Source organism: Larimichthys crocea, chromosome XI (genome assembly GCF_000972845.2).
Source record: "Larimichthys crocea isolate SSNF chromosome XI, L_crocea_2.0, whole genome shotgun sequence".
NCBI classification, from domain to species: Eukaryota; Metazoa; Chordata; class Actinopteri; family Sciaenidae; genus Larimichthys; species Larimichthys crocea.
The window spans coordinates 2,440,101-2,464,095 of NC_040021.1; the positions used below are offsets into that span (position 1 = coordinate 2,440,101).

Consider the following 23,995-nt stretch of genomic DNA (forward strand, 5'->3'; position numbering starts at 1 on the left):
AGTCCAGTTTACTGTCAGGAACTGGACTCTGTTTTAACTTATCTTCACTCTGTTTTTGTCTATTTGTTGCTAAACAGTTCATTATAATTATTATTTATAATTGTATTTTATATTTGGAGATATTTTATTTCTTTTAAATTAAAGACAAATCTAAAAAAACAAAGATTAAGAAGGCTTTGTGCACGGGGAGGCTCCCGTTGACAGCTGCATACTTTGGCCCAGGCCAGTGTCCCCCCTCCACCCACCTCCTCCTGTTGGCCACCAACATAGCTGGGACACTCTACATGGTTGATCTGTCAGGATGAGTCTCCAGTTTATTTAATTTGATGCACAACTCAAATTCAGCATTCATGACTCAGAGGCAGAGAGCTTTTTGTGGGTAAACATGAGGGGGGCAGATGAGACAGGTGGAAAAACACAAAACACAAATCTGTCTCATCAGAACTCACAAAGAAGAAGAAAAAAAGTTTCAAATGTGACGTAAGAAGAAAATGAAATAAACTTTAAAGTTGAGGATCTCACAGGATCTATTTCAACCACCCAGAATCCTCTTGGCGTTTGTGTGTCTGTGTGTATGTGTGTGTGTCTGTCTGTCTGTCTGTCGAGACACTGACTGTACTGGAGCATCCCTTGCCCTTTTCCTGAAGAAAACCAAAAATATCTAAACCAAGTTGTGACAACATTTCCTCCGTCAAATCCAGTCCACCTCTGCGCGCCCATTGGCCTCCGCTTTGCGCGACGTTTCCTCTTCTGCGCCACGATTGGACGACACCTCCGCCCGTCTACTTGACAGCCACAGTCTCCTCCCAGCGGCAGCAGACGCTATTTGAGTGGAGGAGCAGCGGATTGTTGTACATAGAGCCGGTTTAGTGTCGTCAATGGGAAGCACGCGAGACGGTGGCAAAGCGAGTTACGGTCTAGATTGAAATCCGCGGCTGCACCATGCTCTCTAGGTCTATCCCGTGTCTGTGGATTACATTTTGCCTTCATTTATGCTGCTGTGTAGACAGCGGGGAAGCACAGAATGCGAAGGAAGGTAAGTTCTTAAAGTTTGGACTCTTCCATCCCGCCGCATTTGGAAGAATTAACAGAGATGTGTCCAAATCCAGCAGACAGATTCTTGTTTTTTAAAATATATTCTCTCTAAATACAAAGCGATTTTTATGACACTAAAAGGTGGATTTTTATTCACCCACTGCGGCCAGATGAGGCCGGTGTGCGGGGGATGACAGCGCTGTCTGCTCCCGGGCTGTTTGCGAGCGACCTCTCGGTGTTTTTACGCACGGCAATTAAACGCTGTAGAGCTCCGATCAGACGCAGCGGCTCTTGTGTATTTTTTATATATTTTTTTATTTATTTTTATACTACTAATACCAGTGCGCTGTCGGCAAAACTAGATTGCTTGTTAAACATTAACAATCTATCACGGCAAACTAGGTAATATCAGCGGATCGATCGTCCCGGCAGGCTCGCCTCGCTCCGCTCCGCTGTGTGTGTGGAGTGAGTGAGCCGTCCATCTGGACGCAGTTTCCGAAGGTTATTCCCTCCAAAGTGAACAGTCCTGTCTTGTTTCTTGGAAGGAAAATACAGTAGATTGATGCGGAGCCGTAATCTGCATCAGACGCTCAAGTTGGCCAGAATCAAGGCTGGAAATCACCAAATTGAGAGAGGATTTTTTTAAAAACTCCAGACGGCTGAAAATTGTCACTTTAAATCTGTTTTAATTAATCATATTATCTGATGCGTAAAAACAGAAAATCGCAGACATGTAGGGATTTTCTCACCAGCGAAAAAAACAGTGTAATAACCGAGCGCGGTCTGGATGTTATGCTGATATGGACTGTAGATCCTCGGTGTTTATATTCGGGATTTCACAGAGCTCCACACCAGAGCTGTAAAATAACCGGGGCTTTTATTTTTTGTACGGTGGTGCGTCCTGGCTGCTGTCCCCCTTTTCACGGTGCCACTGTCTGCTGATATTAAATATGATTAAAACAACTTGATTTGGGTGAAAGCCGCCGCGGCGCCGTTTTGCGCTCTCGCACGCTTCCACAACACAAAACCACAGATCTCCTTCTAAAGATGAAAAAACTGCGAACAAGGAATGGAGTGGCTCCACTGTTAGTTTTTAGGGGCTGCTTTGAGCTGAAAATATTGCTCAGTTTAAGCGCATGTACTGTTTGTGTGTGTGTGCGTGCGTCGGAATGGAAGCAGCAGCCGCTGCTTTGACCTTAACGCAACAACTTCCACTGCGAAATCGAGTTTTAATGGAGCGATGCGTAAAATAAACCACATTTAACACCATGCATGTTCTTAAATCTCACGCGTAATGATCCCCGACACGTTCTAATGCGTGTCTCCGTTTTGTGCGCACTGCCACTGCCTCCATTTGTCTCCCACAAAGTTCCCCCGCAGACATGAGGACCTGTCTGCTGCTACATTATTATTGAATGTTTGTGCTTTGTGCTGGTGCTGCTGTTAGAAATTAGGTCACGGTTATATGCGCTATAGATGTGGCTGTGTGGCCTATCAGTAATACCCAGCCCCGGTGCCCCGGTGAGATTTAACCACCTGCTTCTCGGTTTCCTGTCACTAGTGATTCTGCTGGACTCCAAGGCACAGCAGACAGAACTGGAGTGGATCTCCTATCCTCCCAATGGGGTAAGTCTGCAGAATCTCTGCATCGCTGGCACACAGATGTACTCCATATCTATGTTTTTCCCCCTATAGCTTCCTCTGATGTCCCACATATGTGATAGGAATAATAATACTCATACAGAGACATGAAACATACATGAGGATCAGTAGCCTAAAATTCCCCGCTCACTAAAGTCTTCCCAGATTAAAAGATACAGAATGCAAGAGGTTGTTTCTGCCCCTAAACTCTGCCTGCATTCACAGCACAAAGGCCTTAAGCAAACCACTTCCAACTCGCTAGTCTGATTAAAAGCAGTGTATGAGAAACTTTTTTAATAAATAATGTGAGCAGGAGCAGATAAACTGAACACGCTCACTCTTTAAAAGATGTGTTTGTGCAATTAAAAATACAACAACGCGCAGCTGCTGATCTGCCTTCATTCCCTGCAGTTTATTATAGAGTAAGACTAAACGTCTAAATTCATGCACCTTTGTCATATTCATTACCGAGTAACAACCTCCAGTTTGATTGCCAGTCATTAGATATCTATTTCAGTTTGACGGCTCTCCCGTCCATATTCAAACCCGCTGACGTTCTCTAATGGATGCATTTATTTGCAAATCTTTCTTTCAGTGGGAAGAGATCAGCGGCTTGGATGAAAACTACACGCCCATTCGCACATACCAGGTTTGCCAAGTCATGGAGCCCAATCAGAATAACTGGCTTCGGACTAACTGGATAGAGAAGGGCAATGCCCAGAGAATTTTTGTGGAACTGAAGTTCACCTTGAGGGATTGTAACAGCCTACCTGGTGTGGTGGGCACATGCAAGGAGACGTTCAACTTGTATTACCAGGAAACAGATTCCGAGGTGGGCAGGAGCTTACGGGAGAACCAGTATGTGAAAATTGACACAATCGCCGCAGATGAAAGCTTCACCCAGGGCGACCTGGGCGAGAGGAAGATGAAGCTGAATACAGAAGTGCGCATAATTGGCCCCCTGTCCAGGCGTGGCTTCTACCTGGCCTTCCAGGATGTAGGGGCGTGTATCGCCCTGGTCTCTGTCAAAGTTTATTACAAGAAGTGCTGGTCTATCATCGAGAACCTGGCCACGTTCCCAGACACCGTGACGGGATCAGAGTTCTCCTCGCTGGTGGAGGTCGAGGGCATGTGCGTGAGCGATGCCGAGGAGGAGGCCGACAACTCTCCCAAGATGCACTGCAGCGCCGAAGGGGAATGGCTGGTGCCCATTGGGAAATGTATATGTAAAGCTGGATTTCATCAGAAAGGAGACGCCTGCGAACGTGAGTGCCTGTTCTTTTTCTGTCGTGATCAGAGTGAAACATTATTTTTAGCAGTCATTTAATAGACTAATTAGTATTCCCAGAGTTTTCTTTTTTTTTTTTCTTTCTTGTTGAATTATCTTTTAATCATCAGTCAGGGGCATCCCGGATATCACGCAACAAAAGGTGTGCCAAGAAAAAAAGCACATGCAATAAACTGGGGAGTATTTGTGATTTGATTATGCAAAGCAGGTGAATGACAATTTAGGCATCGCTGGCTGAATAGTTTTGTTGGCAAATGGGATTAAAACAGCTGATCAGACAGCAGTAAAGATGGATAAAGTACTGAGGCCAAACAAACCCCGCTGTAATAATTGGAATTTGTGTTCATTGATTACGAGGATCTTAATTTACAGCCATGATTCTGTTGACACTGGGATTAAATAATAACTCGAGTTTAGGTCATCAGCTTGAACACCCCTCTCTGTCTTACTGGAAGCGAGCCAAAACAATCACCAGCAGAATACGCAGGTCTAGAGGAAGTCCAGCCAGTCCTTTCAGTATCTTTCTACCCCGGCCAAATGACCCTGACAGAGAGGGAAAACAAATAGCCGTCGCACTGTGGCATTTAGGCCTCGGGATATTTATGAAGGAGCCGGACAGGAAGGGCAAATACACCCTCGCCGTGGCTCAGTTTTGCATTGTTGTGGTGCCGGATCGTGCCGCTACAATTAACAATAAAATGCTTGCTGTCACTTTGAACGCTTAGAGGATTATTTTCAGTGGCCACCTGACTTGAAAGATAAAAATCACTATGGATTAAAAGGGGGGTGACTTAGGTCACAGAACTTAAGTGTCCTGCCTTGTCAGCCAAGCCCTCCTTTTTTTTTTTGGCAAAGTGGGCAACCTCAATCTAAGCAGCTTATGAGAAGCAGCAGCCAGTAATAATTGAATGGAATGCATCTAAGAACAAATTAGTGTCCCTGGCAGACAAGCTTTTATGCCACGCTGTCATCCATTAGGGACCCCACTGAGGGAGGTGTGTTAATGAAATATATTAGGCCATGTAATTTAGAGCAACACAACCATCCTCAAGTTGTGCCGTGTCTCTAATGTTAGCAGGCTATCGCTGATTCAACCCCACGGAGCTCCTTTTTATTGTTCTTGTTGTTTTAATATGCATCCATGTATCCAGTTGTGCCCTTTGGTGGAAAGAAAGCCCACAATTTATTTCCACGGGGAGAGCGATGTAGCATAACAACCAATAGCTCCGACTTGTCAAAGTAATTTTAGCTACCTTTTCTTATTACAGCTCTCAGAACATGAGACTGTTGCATCTCTCTATTAATTAATCTGTTCATGTGTCAACTACCCACACATAGGCTTCAGTGAACCTACCTGCAGGTTGTTTAAAGCATGAGGAAGAAGGCTCCTTAATGTGTATGTGGATCAAATTCCAGTCTTGACACTGCACCTTTATGAGCTTTATCTCCACTGAGGCATGAGAAGCCTTTGTATTAAGGGGTAGTTAATCTAAATAAAATGAGAATCACGGTGCACCATCAGCACTTCTTCCAGCAGCTCCACTGACATTAAATTGTCCATTCAGTAGTTTCCCCCAGCACAATCTAAAACCTATTCAAAGTATTTCTATCATCTGAACAGCAGAGCAATAAGTCCAAGTGGCTGTAACTGTTAAAAATGTGAAACCCTGGCATTTGGACCTCAGACTAGCTTGTCTTAGTGGTGTAAAAGTACATCTTTATAATGGTGCCCCGTGGCGATGCACTACCTTTAGTATAAAGGGTTCAGTATGCTTCAAAGAAGCTAGTTTGTCTGAACACGTCTAAAGGTAAAAGTGTTTATACCTACCTAAAGTGGAGGGGGGGGTTAAACAAATAGGAAACAGTGCTGAGTTTCCAACAGTCTCTCTGTTCTTACCATGGGATCTGTTTGCACACATGAGACATAAGTTCAAACCTTTCCTGCATAAAAGGAACGTGTTACATTATTGGGTTTGGAAAAGTTACAGAAGTTGCTGCAACCCTGTTGCTTCCATCATTACCAGGGGATTTCAGGCGCTTTGTCAGAGCAATCCGAGGGATCAGTGCCGTAGCTAGATTTTGAAATTTTTGAGTAGCCACCAAAAATGCACATTTTCACGCGACATATTTTCTGTATTTATCTCCCTACATGCTCAAACAGAAAAGCAGTTTAAATTTTTGGACTTGGCCGCACTAGTTCTGACATCGGAAAGGTGCGTAGGGTTTCAGACACCGTGGAATGATCTGACAGACGCTCCTTTTGAAGCACATGCCAAAGACAATCCCTAACTGGCCTATTTTAGTATCGGCAGGGTTCTGTGATTAGAACATGGCTGCCGTGTAAAATATTCAGCTGTAGGAGGGCGGGTGCAGGTGGAGTAAGTGAGTTGAGCTGTCAGTCATGTCATTTGAGGAGCCCCCTCTGTGGATGCAAAGGCCTCCTCCGAAACGTGTTGTGATCCACTCATTCATCACCGTCAGCAAAGAGGGACCCCTTGTCTTTCACCCCTGTGCCCCCCCCCCCTCCCTCTGTCTCTCTTTAACTCTTTGTGTGGCAATCTGGGGCAGTAAATGTCACTCTTCTTCTCCGCCCGCTGCGTTTGGTGGTCTCAGTGTAATGGGTGTTGAAAAAGGCCAGTTGAAGTGTCCCCGCAGCCTGCGCGCGCTTCATTTTGCGAAGAAGTGCGTGTTGTGAAAATAGCGCCCATTCATCCGCTGGTCTTGTTTAGCGCTTGCTACTGGTTGCAAAGGAGCCACAGAGTCGTTTAGACAGAGAGAGGGCCCTTGTGGGAGGACATTGGTGTCTTTGTTCCGCTCAATCCCGGGAATGTATGTTGTCCGATTTTGACACATCACATCATTGTGGTACTAAGTAACCAGTGCCTGAGAAATGATTAACTGTTGACCCTCGATCCAAAAAAAAGGGAGATTCCTCTATCTGGTGGAAAACAGATTAAACAGGCCGTATCTTGCTGCTATCAGTGCATGCTAACAAGAGAATTAATGAGAGGATACAGCATCCTGTAGATGCTGGAACCATCCATCTTGACTGTCAGAGAGTTGGACAGAAGTTAGTTGGAGACTGATTGATGATTGAGCCCCCTGAGGGATGGGGCTGAGCAGTCGGGGTCTGATCATGATAACTAACGTGTATGGAGGCCACCAGGCGGCAGGGCGGCCAGGCCCAGCTCCAGGCCTGGAGAAAAAGCTTCACTTAGCATTTCAAATGAAGCCAGGAAGCCAAGAGTCAGGAGGTCCTCATACATCTTGATGCTCCCCTGATTGATAAGGTGTGAATTTAATACACCAAATGGCTGTCTTTTACAACTGCTGCAGAGCTTAATTATGCAAATGACAGGTGTGCGCCCAATCCGCAGGACATCCAAATGGACTTAAATCACTCAAGACTGAAATAAATTGGTGATGGATGGGAGCTCGTCTTGTCACTACCAATGTATGCTTCCTCTGAATGGTAGCATTCTTCCACAGCCCAGGGCTTTTCCTCCTTGTTGTCTTGGCCTGGCAGGTAGTAGTCAGACAAACAGATGTGGTATTCTGTGCTCAGGATGTTACTACCAATACAACTGACGGTGTCCTAAAATTGATCACTTAGGGATAAGATTTGAAGCATTGTTTGGGCAAAGGATTTAAAGATGTCTGTTTGGAGTCTACTGAACAATTAGAAAAATAATAATTGTTGGGTAAAACTAACTATTTTTAATGGTAGGTATGATACCATTAAAAATAGTTAGTTTTACCCAACAATTATTATTTTAACTATTTTCTTAATTCATCTCTTGTTTGGTCTATAAAATCCACTTCATGTTTCCGTAACCCTGGGCTTATCTTTGAGCTTGTTTTGTTCAACTAACAGTCCAAATCGAAAGATATTTTGTGAACTTAAATAAAAACAAAAGAAAACAATGAATTAGGATAAGATATTTTTAGATATTTCTTTAAATATATATATAAAAAAATCTTCTGATTAATAAAATTGTTGAAAAGTAACTTTCATTGATTATTTAATTGTTTCAAGTTGTAAATATGTTAATATTTTAATTTTAGTTGGATTTCCAGTGTTATTAGTGTGCCGAGCATAACCGTAACAGTAATTTTCATTATTCATTATGTATCTATGATTCTGATGTTGAGCACATTCTAACAGTCACTGCATTTCATGATTAAATGCTCAGTTGTTGCAGCAGAACAATAGCTAAGCCAGTGAAAAGAGTGTTGCATTTCAGTTGAAGTTGCTCTACTGAGAACAGATGTAGACTTGTCTTCATGACCAGACGATATTCCTATGTTCCTGCGCAGTTCTTTTTGCTCTATCTAATCTACCCATTAGCAGGACACTAAACCACAGCTACAGTTAGTCGAGAAGCAGAATGTTTGAAATCGTGCTTTGGCAAGCTGCAATAAAGAGTATTTATTTTTCTTCCACATCCAGTGCCCCCCTTTTAAATATACACTTCCAAATGAGAAGTAAAAGCAAGAAGAAGTTGTTTCCCGGGATACACTCGCTTGAGCTGGTGCCAGCAGCACTTTCTGTGGGATCCGGCTGCCCCTGTCAACACGTCAAATTAAATACAAACGCCTCATTTTACATATGCAACAAAACATTCACCGGATGGCTCATTCACAAAGTCGTTTGGCTTGGTAAATATTTGTCTCTAAGTACATTCATACGAAGCGCACCAATTCATATGCAGAAACAAAAGGACAGAAAACAGAAGGTTCCAACTGGTTTTCAGATTCACAGATACACCACACTGAGGTGAACATGGATCTAAAACACACAATCTCAGCGCAGAGGAGTGATCTTAAAGAAGGACGCGAGGCTGCCACTGTCTGGTCACTGTTAATGGGTTTGTCTCTCACCTCTGCTGATAAGCTGCAGCTACTGACTCATGCATACATGAATATCAAGTAGCTGATGGAAAAACTCAGTCCGCTCAACTGTTGTAGGCACACAAACCTCGTTCAGAGAACACTATTAAGAGGAACAAAAACAAATCTCATGGGATATTTTCCTAACACTAGTAACCTTATGGTTCTTTACTTTAACTCTTGAATCCTGGGTAGTTTTCACTTTCTTTATATACAGGTTTGTGGCATGAGGGTTATCCTAACCTTAATCCTGTCAGAAACATTGATCTGCAATAATCAAGTGGATTACTTTTGATGATGAAGAAAAGTTTTCTGCTTTTCTTTGCAAGATCTGATCTAGGCACCATATTTCTTACATGGCTTCTAAGCAGATTTATTGCTGTTGTTTACCCTCGATGCAATTTTGGGTAGAGTACTTTGTGCTGATTCCAGGATTATGTGCTCGCTTTGTGAGCTTTGAGTTCTGGTTTGACTGACTTAGATGCAAATTGCACCAACCAGCTATTTAATGCTGGAATGATGACTTATCAGTATCCAGGTCTTGGAATTTGACCCACCAGTCCAAATTTGAGACCGTATGTTGCATCACATGAATAGTCAGAAAGTAAACAGCCCTCATTCTCACGCAAACAAAGGCATATGGTCAGCCATACTGGTAAGGGACTTTGTTAACCCTTCAAAAGAAGAGACCTCCGCGACTTTGCGTCAGATAGCGTTATTTCCAAGGTGACACTGGGGTCTGCATTTGGCCATGCATGAGGTCAGTGAATATTAACTTCATTTACACATGGCTGCAGACCAGCGAAGCGCCACAATAGAGGCCTGCCTGTTGTGTTTAGTAACATGAGCGCCCTGGCTGACAGGACACTGTCAAGACAGAAGATGGATGATCGCAGCAGTTGACCCCTGATCGCCAGAAGAGTCACCTCTCCGGCCCCCTCTCCCTGCATGACAAAAGAGCCCTCCCCGCGGTGCAGCAGCCCTCATCTCTACTTGCACTAACAGGTTCAGACATCTCCATCGATCCCGTCTTCCATACCTCTTGCAGTTCTAAGCTTTTGCCCTTTTTAGCTATCCAAACTGTGGCACAGATGTCTTTTTTTGTAATTGCTTGCCTGCTGACTGCTTTGAGAGGGACGTGATCAGACAGGCGAACTCCATGTCAGAAGACAATGTCTTTGGTGTTCTGTGTTGTGCCCCTGTGGCATGGAGGTGAAAGTGATATGTGACTGAGACCGGGATCTCACCACCTTTAAGAGGCAGCGGGGAGGGCCCTGTTGTCAGTGGAGCTGCTCCTCTGGGATGCTTCAGACCACTGGCTCAGTACTTCAGTCTTCCTTTAAGAAGAAAATCAATAACTTATTACATAACTTCACACTTTTTTCCCCTCCACTTACATCCAGAGCAGAGGAAGCAGAACTTAAAATGTGTCTAGGATGGTTCTGTTGCAGGAAATTCTGCTGTTTCTTCCAGAGAGTTGGGTTAACATGAAGACAGCTTGGCAAAACAGAAAGTCACCAATGTTTCCACAACCAGACAGAGAATAATCAACTCCATGGCTCATCTAATGATTATTAAAGATTATGTGAATTATCTAATCATCTGCTAGTCATTTTGTATAATAATAGCAAAATATATTAACATAATATCTCTTTTATGTTCTTTATTTTATTTTATTTTATTTTATTTTATTTTATTTTATTTTATTTTATTTTATTTTATTTTTTGATTTGGATGAAAATTTAGGAACAATCCAGATCTGCTCAGTCACACGTGGATCATCTGAGGCCAGGCCAGTGTCTTTGTGTCAGGGGAGCTCATGGTGTCCACAGCAGTGAGATGAGCAGCTAGTTTGACATTGTTCCATTTCTTTTTGTCACAGCTCTGGAATCAGAGGTAGGGAGGGTGTGTGGTGGTGGATTGGAATGGGCGGGGGCTGGGTCAGGAGGGTTGGTAGGCACTGGCACAATTCAGAGATTGTTGCTGACTGGGGGACATTTTCAGTGCCGATTTTGCTTGGGCTGCAGGGGGCTTTGGATTGGTCAGACCTTTGGACCCTTTGGCTTTCATCCTCCAGAATGCAAAGTCCTCCCCTGATCCGCACCGCACCCTTTTTTTTTTTTAGAGCTGACCACCTCATCCATTCAAGGTGGCCGCTTGGCTGGCCTTAAGGGCCCACTCTCCTGTTTTCATGCGCGTTAAATGAACTAAACAAAAGACGATTAGGTAGGGACATTTTCCATGTCACTGGGAATCCATTTCAAAAAGCTCACTCGGCATGATAGCTCAAAGAAGCAGAGACCTCTTAGGAGGACTGCGCACAGAATTGAGATTCCGCTGCAGCTCACGCGGAGTGAGAGGCTGTGAATTTACTGATGTAATAGGTTTAATCTTAAAATGCCCTTCATTTTCCGCCACCGACTGCAAGTAGTAAAACCAGCAGGAGAGCTGAAAGAGAAAACAGGTGTTCGCGTTTGTTGTTGGTAATTTGTATTGCTGTCAGCAGCAACTGTAATGAAGCTGAAGCGTCTGTCTCAAGTGAGATCGTGTTAGGCTACAACCTCCTTTATATTTTTAAGGACAAAAAGCACACATATACTGTATATAGCTCTATTTATATATGTGTATTCACCCTTTGTGCATAGTCTCATTCTCCTAAATATGAAGGTTAAAAAAATAAAATTGGCATCAACAAATCAGTTTTTCAATAGTTCATCAGTACTTTCTGACTGTGCTACCATCTCTGTAGCACCCAGCCACATGTCCAATGGTTCCTACCATTTTTTTTTAAGTGGGTCACAAATTTAGTTTACATTTTTTAAAGGTTCTATAGTTCCCAAAAACAGCCGGTCATTTAAGTGTTTAACCAGCGCTACCCAAGGACGAGTGCATTTATCGGGGACCATTTTCAGCAGTGGATTAATACGCATTTATTGCTCTAGTGAGTGTTTACAAGAGCAGGATGGTGGTCTAATTTCATGGGATTTGTGGTCAAGAAGAAAAATACACATGGCTGCACGGGATTATCACCAGTCATGTCCCCAAACAGCAAAAACACATTAACTTATGTACTGCTGGAGGTGTCTGGTTTTGTTTCATTAGTTCATTAGTTTTGTTGTTGAGTGTTTTTGAGATTTCTGCATTAGCCCACTAAAATAGAGGTCAATGATTATCGTTTGCAATGCTCAGAAAATTAAGAGATAAAAAAAAAGTCAACAGCATTTCAATAACATTATTCTTTCCAGAAACACTGAATCCACACTAAATGTCCAGATGTCTAAAAGGGTAAAGTTACTTGTATCATCACGAAGCTAATCTGAAACTAACAGAAATTAATTGTATAAATGATCAATGATAAAATGTTCATCACTGTCCCACTTTTATGTCAGACTTTGTAGACTGGCTGCAGCATTACATGTAGCACCATAGCAGGAGCAGGAGCTTATATTTTAGTATAACTTCATCAATGTCTGGCTTTGATCTTTGCTGTGAACAACCAGGCAGGCACTTCCTTTGGGTTTCTCTGCTCAGAGGGCAAAGCTGCATGCCCTCCAACACAGTGTAAGGGAATGCTAATCTTCTCTTTGTTTCTCGTGGAAAGCTACTTATCTCCCGCTAAGCACAGGTACCTCGGATGAATGGGTCGGTTGTCTGTATGTGTGGAGTGCATCCAGACAGAGCCATTCCAAGTATGTGTGGGGTGAAGGGACGATCTAGATCCAGCGCAATATGACATCAGATTGTTTAAACTTGTGTTTCAGTGGCTCCGTTTTAATCTGAATTCTTCTTTGGCCTTATTGTAGCCATGTCCTTGGTTCCCTCCCTCCCACGGGAGGTGTTGGTGTTCGAAATGAGCTTGGTTGGAAAAGGGTTTGACATTGAAACTCTATCTACGTCCCGTGAAGAGATTTTCAGCACGGCCTCAGTTCTTTTCCTTTTTCTTTGTGTGATCTGCCACTGTTTCCCGGAGCTAGATAGGCGCCTCGCCTCTCATAGGTGGGAGATTAACATGTCTGCCGGCAAAAAAGCCAGCTGCTGAGCATCTCTTTCTTTATTGAAAGAAGAAGAAAAAAAGAGATTTGGAGCGGAGCAACGGGCTCAGAGGAAAAAGAACATATCGACAAACACCTGCTGCTTCCTTTGTTGATCCTGTGATCTGACTAAAAAACAAAACATGAAAAAAGGTATTAGTGACAAACATTCTGTGGCATAATATTAGAGTGCATTGAATAGCATTTAGATGATGCAAAGCTATAAACAAAGTGTTAGTAAGGCAGTACAGTGAGCTTAATAAATAACTCATGTCTTCCTTCAAGGTGCACTTGATTTCTCTAAAACCTTTGCTGCTACAAAAGTCCACACATCACCCGCAAGATGAGATCAATTGAGCTGTCCTTTGGCTTTTCAAGTAGAAGAAATACACTCAGCTAGGATTTTTCCCAGGTCTGCCTGCCAGTGTTGCTCTGAAATTACTCACAAGATGTACTGCCTCTTACATTGCAGAGGAAAACACCACAGGCTTTTTAGTCCATAAAAGAGATGCAGCCATAGTTCAGTATGCATAAAATGCCAGTAAACAGAGCCTGATGAATGTCCACACCAAGGCCTACTATTTATTGAGGCAAAGAACATAAGTCACATCTAATCAGAGCAACACACACAGCCCCCAGGCTACATTAATGCATAAGAAATAAGCTCTGTGTGAGCTATTGACATCCTTCTCTACAGTCGTAACGCACGGTCATGGTCCTAATCGTATGCCCTGAAAGTAAAACCGAGAAACATAAAGCAGGAGTTGGGTTTTTAAATAGCATTTCATGCTTGTCTGAACATCCAGCTAGACACAGGCTGTTTTGAAATAGCTGATAGAGACTGTTTATGGAAGTATTAACAACGGATTGCAATGTAATAGAAGCGATCAGATGTGTTAGTGGGAGAGAAGGTCTTTGTTTTTCACAGGTGACTCTGGATATCAGGGATATTTCCTTTGGCATCAACAGGAATGTCTTTGTAGCATGGGCTGTCGCAAAATTGTCAAGTACCATCACATTTCTGGTCATATTCGATTCAGACAGGTATTTAGTTAAATGTAATAATTTTAGATTGGAGCAGATTTCTCAGGTTTATTGTATTAAAACTTTTAGGGAATATACGCACGCAAACTAGATTTTGATACTATCACTGCTGTCCTTTCCCAAATCAGCACAAACAGTCAAGTTTGGAGCCTTTAAAGGCCTCTGGGTTTCTGAAAAAAAAAAAAAGAGATTTGTAAAAAGCCATCTGCGATAAAACATTCTCAAATCAATGTTCATCAACCAGCTTTTTGTCTACAGCTTTTGACCATTTTTCGGCTAATGGAAATCGCTAAAATAGAAAAACATACGTAAGGTATGGCAAAAAAAAAGCATAATTTTGGCATCAGTTCCAAAACTGTAATCTTGCTGTATCGAAACATAGATAAAATATTAAATATAATAAAATATAATACACAGCTGTGTTCAGGGGTGTGCATAGAGTTCAGCTCTGCATTAGATGTGAGAATCATGCCAACAAAGGAAAAGACACTTGAAGAAACATTTTCTTGTAAACTACAGGCCCCCCATCATACCAGCCTGTGTTTAGAGACCATATTTATAAAGACATTTCACAATCGGAAGGGCAGCGAGCATTTTACAGAAAGAAATGGTGTTTTTTTGAAATAAGAAAATAAACTGTTTCCTTTATCACGCTTGACCCGTTCCACCTGGCATTCATCAGCGGCGGTGGGCTGCATGTTGGTCCTGTCGGCTGCTCTCCTCCCTCTGCCTCTTTTATCACTCTAATGGGGTGCTATCTCCAGGCTGCTCTCTCCGGGTCTCCGCAGCCCCGCTCAGCTCCCTTCAGCGTGCATTCTTTCCACATCCATCCCGACACACGGGCGGATTTAACACATAATCAGGCCGGCAGTCGAAGAAGGGGGTAGGCTCAGCCCTGACAGGACTCATCATGCTTGGACTGTGGAGACAGAAAGGCCCACGCTAGTCATTCTCACTCTGGTCCTGGTAGTTTGCAAAAAAAACTGAGAATCTTTCACATTCACACTCAGCAGCTTTGAACTTTCAGCATTTCCACAGTGATATTGAAACAGATGGGGAGAAACTCAATATCCCAGCTACCCTACTTGGACCACCTAGAATTCTCTGTGCTCAGTAGTAATAAGGATTGTAACCTTGATTGGATTTGTGGGCTGTGAGCAAGTACAGAAGCGCAGCTTCCAGTTTCGCCAGGACAGGATTTTGTTATCAGGTTTTTGATACAGACACCAATGAAATAACTACGTCTGATAACTACATTTTTACATCTACTACATCATCAGAGTCACAAGGGTCCAAAAGTGCAAATCCGTCCACAAGGGTTCGCGTCACCATCCTTGTGGATACTGTTATGGCCACATTTAGTGCAGATATGACACACAGCACATCTACCTATGCAGATACCCAAAGTAGGACAACCCCAAACCAGACCTGGTCGGACTCTGACAATAAATCTGACCGAGCATTCTTGGTTTAGTTTGGTCAAGTTTGAAACTTGACTGTTCTTGATCCGATGGACATTGCGATTCAAAAACCAGTCAAAGTTCATAAACTGGAAAATGAGACAGAAACAAAAAGAGGTAATTTGAAAAAATACTTTCTGCCCCCACATAACCATGAAGATCCACATGACCTGAATATTGTGATCTGCACTTCCACTCACGTTTCAGATTCTGTGAAGAATTCTTGGTCATAGTTGACACTTTTATGTCTTTGGTTCTTGATGCCATGAACACAGTTCAGTTGGCTTTGCTTTACTAACCAGCTCCAGAACATGGAAAAATACACGCTAAACAAAAAAAGGGCAAATTTGGAATTAGATCTGTTACCGAAGGCACAAGATTAACAGCCATGGCGTCACCCCGAGACAAGGGGAATGATTATTTTCTATTTTGGCCAGGAAGGGATATGTCAGGCTGTCACATAAGGAGTCATTGGCACTCTCCCACCGCCCTCGCTGTCCCTCACCCAGAGTGTCATGACACTGCCAAAGCGTGAGAGAAATTGGAAGTAATTCAAGAATGTTAAGAAGCTCAGCTCAGAGGAAAAAAGAAATAAACCGAGATCTTGGAAAAATACAGAAATCCGTTTTCCCCCTTTTTTGTGTATGTGTGTCTGCATAAGATAAGGAGACTTTGTTTTATTCTCTGGGCCACTGTGTGCTGTGATTGAGACACTGTAGTCACAGGATCTCTATCCCACTCCTCCGAGGAGCTCTCCTTTCTCAGGCTCCTCTTCCTCTCTCTGTGTAAAATTGCTGACTGCAGCTTGTCCCCACACACATCACTGAATGAAAGTGCTTGACCACTGGAAGGGAAATTACAGATGCTGGCTCTGTAGCCTGCCGAGGAGCTGGCTGGAATGTAAGACTTGTATTTTTTCCTCCCTCTCTCGCTCACTCTCTCTCTCCCTCTGCTTAACCTCAACCCGCTTCTCTAAGGACTAACTAATTTCTCAGTGTCGTAAATAAGCCGGCTGTTGTGTCTGCCACTGAGCTTTTTTAACAGGCCAGTGTCAACAAGCACAAGCCATTAGTTGGCCTTTATCTGTGCCAGAAGCAGACCAGACTTACATAAATGGCCCCTCTTTCAAGGAGTCACTCTTATACACTTCATCCTTACTAATGTAATTACACGTTGGACTGGAAGTCCTCTTGTCAGTCAGTGAAAGTAGTAAAGAGTCTGGGGTTTTGTATAATGTTCTAACATGTTTGTGTGTCAGTGTTTTCCAGTAAGGTGTCAGTCATCTTGTCAGTTCAGAAGGCTACTCTGTGAACACACTTGTAATTGCTGTGTAGATATTTCCACTCAGAAGGAGAGTGTTGCTGCAGGGACAGTTGACAAAGAGCCCCTCGCTCGCTATCATCCCATCTCAGTGTCTCTGAAGAAGAGTTTCTCTTCAGCATCTGCTGCCAAGAACGGAAACTCGCCAGCAGCGAGTCAGTGTGCGCTGTACTGCCACTGCCGCCGCCGCCGCCGGGGCAAGGAATGCTGGACCCGGGGACGGCTGTGTTTGTACTTGTCACTCAGTGTGCTGCCAGTGGTGGGGAGAGCTGCAGAAACACTCACTCGCCTGTGTCATGCAGGCATTCGATTTTTGAGGCCTCATTTGCCGGCTTGTTGATTCTGTAAACATTTCTGGGTTCCAAACCCAGTCGGACGCACTGATAAACATGTGCTTTTTCCTAAAAGAAAGCATCGAAAATGAAGTGAATGATGAAGGGCAACACCAGTTTATTAAAACACAGCCTTGTTTTTGTAGTTTGGGCAAGCGTTCCCATCAGTCATGATAACAATGAACACTAGTTACTGTCATTTCTTAGATAGGGGAACATGGTAACTTCATCAACAGTTATTCCGAACGGGGCTTTTACATGACAGTAAGGTCATCAGACATGCTGTAAACAAGCCGACATTTACATTAACGTGGGAACTGGAACGGAACTTTTTAAATAGATATCGGTCACATTAAGCAGGTTTCATGCCATGAGCTATATTGATGTATAAAGCTACTGCTGCTGCATGCGCCTCACAAGAAGTCTATTCATGACGTGAAGGTAGTGATAGGTCAGAAGTGTTAAAGGGCACGCACTGAGAAGACAAGGAACTACATTATATTGTGGCAATACAACTTTATCAATTGCAGTTATAAAATACAGTGCAGAGCTACTGTTTGTTATGTATTATGTGGGTTAATTAAGATTTAATGTGTAGTTATAGCCCAATGTTACTTTAGCCATAAATAATCTTAATTAGATTTACACAGGCAGGTTTACAGATTTTAATATTAGGTGGGGAAAAGAGCACTGATGTCGGATCAGTACATTGTTTTGGACAGTACCTTGAGTTTGGTTATTGGAGTGGCAGTAACTTGGTTTGGGAACCGATTGGGTGGCCGGTTCAAGAGTCCAGATTGGACCATGTGGGATGGTAACTCAAGAGATATCACTTTACCATCTACACCCACTGCTGAGGTGCCCTTGATCAAGGCACCCAGGGCGCTGCCCGCACTCCACCATCTCTACACATTTGCATGTCTATAAGTCGTGCGGGTGGGGTTGTATTTCAGCCCTATATGTGTAGAATTAAATAAAGAAAATCTTTATTTAGAAAATGTCCTAACTTAAACCAAGAGCTGTGAAAGCTTTGAAAATAAGAGTTGAAATGAATTGGACTTTTCCCAGTAAAGCTGTGTTTACTTTCCAAAGCCCTCCCCTCCTCGGCCTTGTGATCATCCTAATCTGGGGCTGTGGATCCTCTTGTCTGTCGGAGTGGTGGTCGCGATGGGAGATAGCCTCGGTCCCTGCCGGGCTTTCCCCCTCCGCACATCGGCCACCCAGCAGATGAGCTCTCAGAAAACCCAAAGGCAAACAAGACACGCTGGCTTATCGGAATGTTTAAACAGCCCGGCGTGGTGGGAGAAAGCATGGTCTTAGACGGGGATCTAGCCAATCTTTAACCTGCTGCAGAAAGCCCTTCAGTGTCATTATCAACATTCATGGGGGAGTGTTTACACTGTGAATCAGATACTGCAACCAGACATGGTTCCCTTCACTGTTTGTCAAGTTATATCGCTATATCTGAACTGAAAAACAGCTAAATATGATGAGTAAGCACTTGTAGACTCTTGTATGTTTTTGCCTGGTCAGCATTCAAGACCCACCGCTCGCAGCCTCCTCGTGGCTCTGTTTTCAATTACTGGCTGGATCAGGTAAAGAAAGATTAGAGATAAAATCATGTATTTCTTCCCCCTTGGAAAAAAAAGGTCATGTCAGTGCAATAAATAGAGAATGACGGGGGCTTTCATGTAGCTGGAATAAGGCTACCCCGTTCCACGGCCTCCTCTTCATGTCGCTCAGAAACAAGAAAACTCAGAGCCTCTGTCCTTGTTATTCCGAACCTGTCACAGGCCGATATTTTTCCCCCAGAAAAGGGGAAATTAAAAAATGTAGCAGAACTGAGATTTGTAATGGGGGGGGGGCGCAGTATGAAAATCATTGCTCAATTCCCCCAGTGGCTCATGAAAAATGCATTTTTTCCTGCAATTTGATAGTTTGTATGCAGAGCTATTCACAGAACTATAGATTTCTTGCAGATTGTTTAAGAAATCATGTGGCCTAGATTGCAGTTTTTCACCAGGCTTAAGCTCTGTTTGGCACACACGGCTGGTCACTGCAGATTAGTCGACTCGCAGGCTGAAATAACCCAGAATAGACATTTTGCTCCTTACTGGTATTTAAACATTAACTCGACAAATGCGTGTGATTCACCGGGAGGCTGCTATGAATCATCGTACTTTATTTGCCACTTACGTTCTGCCTTTGTCATTACTTGCCTTCATCGCTCTTTTGGGAACAGAGAATCATTTGTGACTTTAGAAAAGTGGTGGTGAATTATTCGGATTTAAGAGTGTAATTCTTAAATTACTGCCTCGCCACACAGGCAGTGATGAGCCTCTCTTTATTAGTCACGTCAGTCTGAGGTTTGTTTACTCTCTTGGTCAAAGGCACAATGTTGAAATGATCCATGTTCTTGTGCTCGGTGTGTACGCTTATCTCCCAGACTGAAGAATGTTTCCTCTCCTAGATAGGACTTGTTATAAACAAGTCGGACCTCTTTACTGACCTGAGGAATCGTCGGAATAAAAATAGCCTTGTTATTTTGCTTTCAAAGCGAGGGGTTGTAGTCAATCCCCCGGGCTAATGCTTCAACGTGAGGTTTCTGCGACGCCGTTTCATGGCTCAGCCTGCTTGATGAAGCCCGAGGGGGGCAGGTTCTTTCAGATACCAGCTGCTTTAAGACGTGAACGCAATGGTTTGTTCTGTCATGCCCTCTTCATGATGGGAATTCAGATGTGACTCTTTCAGACTGTGTTTGCACAGGACTAATAACACCTCAAGACATTCAGCGATTTTTAATGACTACTGAGATCATCAGTGAATATAGTCCTGTGTGAACCTGGCTTAGCTCAGGTTTACTAAATAAAAAATGCTGGGTGGGTGGGTGTAATTTGATTTTCTTTGATACGAGCGTGGCTGAATTAACCTGATAGATGGGGCCAGGGGCAAAAATGAGCTGTGCAACCCGTACAAAGAGTTTTGGTCCTTGCACACAAATCATCCCAACAAGTAGTGAGTTTGATGAAGCAAACATGTTTTTTAATCAGATTTCATCATTTCACTGAAGAAAACATGCTAATAGTTTTTTTTTTTTTTGTTCGTGGGCCAACTTTTGTCCAGACTTAGCTTTTTTTTGTAGAATGTAGTGTAATTTACGCATAACAGCGAATCAATCTGAGACGTTTTAAGAGGAAAACAGCTCATAGATGTGACCAGACCTGCGACAAGCTGTTGCCAGCAGACACTGAATCATTTTAAAGGTGTAAGCTCTGCCCTATTCAACCATCTTTTGCAATTACTTTTTGGAAAATTGAGGATGACAGATCGTGAAATTGAGCACTCCTCTCCACCTGTGTTTCATTGCAGCTAATTTCATTATGCACAGATTTGGGGCTAACTGATAAATCACATGAGATCCACACATGATACTGTCTGTGCAAACAGAGTTTAGAACTTTTTTTTTTCCGTCTTTGTCCTCCTCTCTTTGCCATGGCCTCATTCTTTTTTTTTCTCTCTCTCCCTTTCTGCAGCGTGCGGTCGTGGTTTCTACAAGTCTTCCTCCCAGGACCTTCAGTGCTCTCGCTGTCCGGCGCACAGCTTCAACGACCGCGAGGGCTCCTGGCGCTGCGACTGCGAGGACGGCTACTACCGAGCCCTCTCTGACCCTGCGTCTGTGGCCTGCACGAGTAAGTCATGCCATGCCGTTGCTAGGTAAACACAGCGGCAGATCGCTTGCCGGTGATCTGAATTTAAACAGCCACACATGTGAAGGGAAAAAAAAACACACTCAAGAGCCCAAGCCAGACCTGTTCAGTCATTCTGCAGTGGTCTCATGAAAGCCCCAGATGTGTTCCATAGCAGTTCCTCTGCCTCCCAGTATGTCATTATAATTATGTTTGCAGGCTTGCATGTCTGTTTTCTGTCTTAGCTGGTTGCTAATGATGAGAGGAGCAATTTGCCATTTCCCGTCTGAAAGATTGCAATTACAGTCAGCAGCAGCAGCTCAGGCAGCACCCTGCGTCTTCATTTGTCCTGGCCAGTGTAACAGTTATGTGACAGCCATTGATGGCTTATTTACACAGGCCGGGGGGATTCAGACTGAAGGGTGGAGCTGATTTGCTCCTAAATCCATTCTCAAACATGGTTATTTCAAGGTGCTGTTGCATAGTTTTTGTTTTTTTCTCCCCTCATTGCTTTCAGCTACTGTGCGCGGGGAGTGGCACACCTCAGCAGGGCGGCGTTAGCACTCTGCTTTATCTGTGGAGGTAAACAGCACCCCTAAACATAATCTCTGCACCTTATCTGTGTGCCTTCATTCTGCTGATAATATATCACAGGACTCCTGGAAGGACCCACAGGCTTCTGGCTGCTACATACACACCTCTGTCATTCTTTTTTTTTTTTTTTTTTTTTTTTTTTTTTTGACATATCTATTAAGACGGAGAGCGGATAAATTAACATTTCATTTGGTGCTTATTTATTTTGTACCATTTTCCGTTGATTAAAAACAACAAAGGCAGACATGCATATGCGGGGAAAATCAGCATGCCTCGTTCACATCCTGAGCAGTGCTGCTTTTTCCCTGAACACCCAAAGTAGGCCAAGTCAGAATCTCTAATGTATGTGTGTGTGTGTGTGTGTGTGTGTGTGTGTGTGTGTGAGAGAGAGAGAGAGAGAGAGACTGCTGCTGAGATATTATGCAAATAGTCGAATGTTACAGTGCTGCATTGACTTGTCTATGCATTCAATCAAAGAATCAAAGACAGTTTTATTCAGATTGGGGTTTGGATTTTATGTTTATGTTAAATATGAAAAATGATTTATTGTCATTTATGGGTGTCTGTGAGCAACATCTGCCTGCCCCTAACTCAACATACCAAGTTTATGATGTGCTTCAATTCCATGTTTGGAACTGGAAATATATTATCAGGGAAAAAAAAATATTTGAATTGAAACAGTGGGTGAGATAGAGCTTTGCAAGAAAATATTGTAAGATCTTAACTTGTGTAAGAAAGTTATTCCTCATTATTAATGAGCTCCCATTTCCCACAAGCATTATCTGTCATCAGACCATCAGCCTTCTGTTTTGCATTTTAGCTGCCTGTTTTCTTTCCGTGCTTAGAAAGTTTATAGTTGAAATGTTTTCTGTATTTGGGTCTGTATCTGCTCTGCTGCTCCCTCAGTGCATCAGCTAGCGGACAGACTGTTCTTTTTTTTGTTAAAACGGTTACAGTTACTTAGATCATTATCAGTTATCATCTAACTTTAATGTTTTTTTTGGGGGGAAAAATAAATAGCACAATCTTCATCTTCGAAATGAAAAAGAAGCAATAAAAAACACCTTACTTGGTCTGGTAAAAAGATTCTGTGTTGCAGTGTGTATTACATTAGTGAGTCCATTCAGTGACTCGTGACTCCGTCTAGTTTTTCTCTTGCTGGACCACAATTTTCTTCTGTTCTTTTTGCTCTGAGTCAGGCCTCCAAATGATGATGTCTTTAAAGCAAATGAAAATAAAGTGGCTCTATCCCGTAATTGTGACCTGTGGCTAACGTGGCTGCTGTGGAGCAACAGTTGCGTCATCTTGCTTTTGATGAAACAGCACACGGTGTAGCTAGTCTTAATAGTTTCAAACAGGTAAGAATGCCAGGCGGCAGAATGGAATGAAAATGACTTTGTCTTGTGGATTAAATCAGTTAACCCCCGACTCGCAGCAGTCCCCCCCCCCCCCCCCCCCCCCCCCCCCCCACCTAAAGAGGGTATGGCCTTGGAGCTTGATGACACGATGGCGGTCTGGTTTATTCCCATCAGCGTCTGACACAAACAAGGACATAACTGAAGCTAAGTAAATTTGAGACCGTCCAATGGCCACAAACCACCGATCTCTGTGTGTAGCACAGAGGCAACCATACAGATCCTGTTGGAAAAGACAGGTCCATTACTCACTTCTCCAACCATCCTAATCGGATGTTAACGCTTCACTCTAACATCTCCTGCTGATCAAGGGCAGGACTCTGATGCAGTGGCAAGAACAGGAGAAAGTTCCTACTTCTTTGCAGTGTCCTCTGGCTGTTCCCTTCTGGGTAATCACCTTGGCCAAGTAGCGCAGTAATTACTGAAGTTGCCTAATGCACACTTTCCATTATTCATTTTCATTAACTCCGGGTCTACACTTGATGACCCCATACCATTATATGTAAATATGTATTTTTAACTTGTATGAATAGCTTCACCCTCCTCCTCATTCACCCAGAACAATTTTTGCACGGCTTTCTGTACGTGCATTTCCTCATTCATCGCTGGATTAAGTCAGTGTGACCAATAGTCACTGTGATTTCCCTTTTTCAAGCCTTATCCAGACCAGGAGTGAATTGTAATTGAAAATGAATTTGCACTGCCTGAACAAATAGCTTGATTGACAGATTTTTTTAAATAGGGGTTTGTAAAGCTACCATATCGTAGGCCTTAGCAAAACAGTGAGATGGATCTCTGGCACACAGAGATTAAGAATGTGTCCATGAGGATTTGAAAGGAAATGAGATGAAGATGTAATGTGGGGACATGCAAAGCCAAATCCATGCTGAATAAAGATGAGGGAAGAAGTTCCAAAAAACATATCTCCAAATACCGTACATCATTTCCCATGTGCTATGTGTTGAGAGGGGGTGGGAGGAAGAAATGCTTTTGTCTGTCCGATGTTTGTTCATGCCATTCAGATGCAAAGTTGTGAGAAAATGAGATATATGTGCACGGCCATGGGGAGGCATTTTCTCCAGAGGATAGGCACATACTGGGGTTGTTGACAGGTTGGGGAGTGAGCATCAATCACGCAACAGCTGTGAGCAGTACTGGTGCTAGCGAGGGGCTCAAAGGGCACTTGTGAGTGGTCGTCTCCTCCTCCCAGCCCCCGCCGCCACCGCCGCTCCCCTCAAAAATGTGCCACCTCAACAAGT

At 43.3% G+C, this 23,995-nt stretch overlaps 1 protein-coding gene across 5 annotated transcripts in view; it reads left to right on the forward strand.

Moving 5' to 3' along the window:
* The first annotated feature begins 847 nt into the window (after window positions 1–847).
* epha7 (eph receptor A7) overlaps window positions 848–23,995 on the forward strand; it is a 79,323-nt gene continuing 56,175 nt past the window's right edge. For all 5 annotated transcript variants that reach the window (XM_019258490.2, XM_027284125.1, XM_027284127.1 and 2 more), the window contains exons 1-4: window positions 848–1,036; window positions 2,597–2,661; window positions 3,272–3,941; window positions 20,575–20,730. In XM_019258490.2, coding sequence (XP_019114035.2) covers window positions 943–1,036; window positions 2,597–2,661; window positions 3,272–3,941; window positions 20,575–20,730 — 985 coding nt within the window. In that variant the 5' untranslated portion in view covers window positions 848–942. The remainder of the gene's footprint in view (window positions 1,037–2,596; window positions 2,662–3,271; window positions 3,942–20,574; window positions 20,731–23,995) is intronic.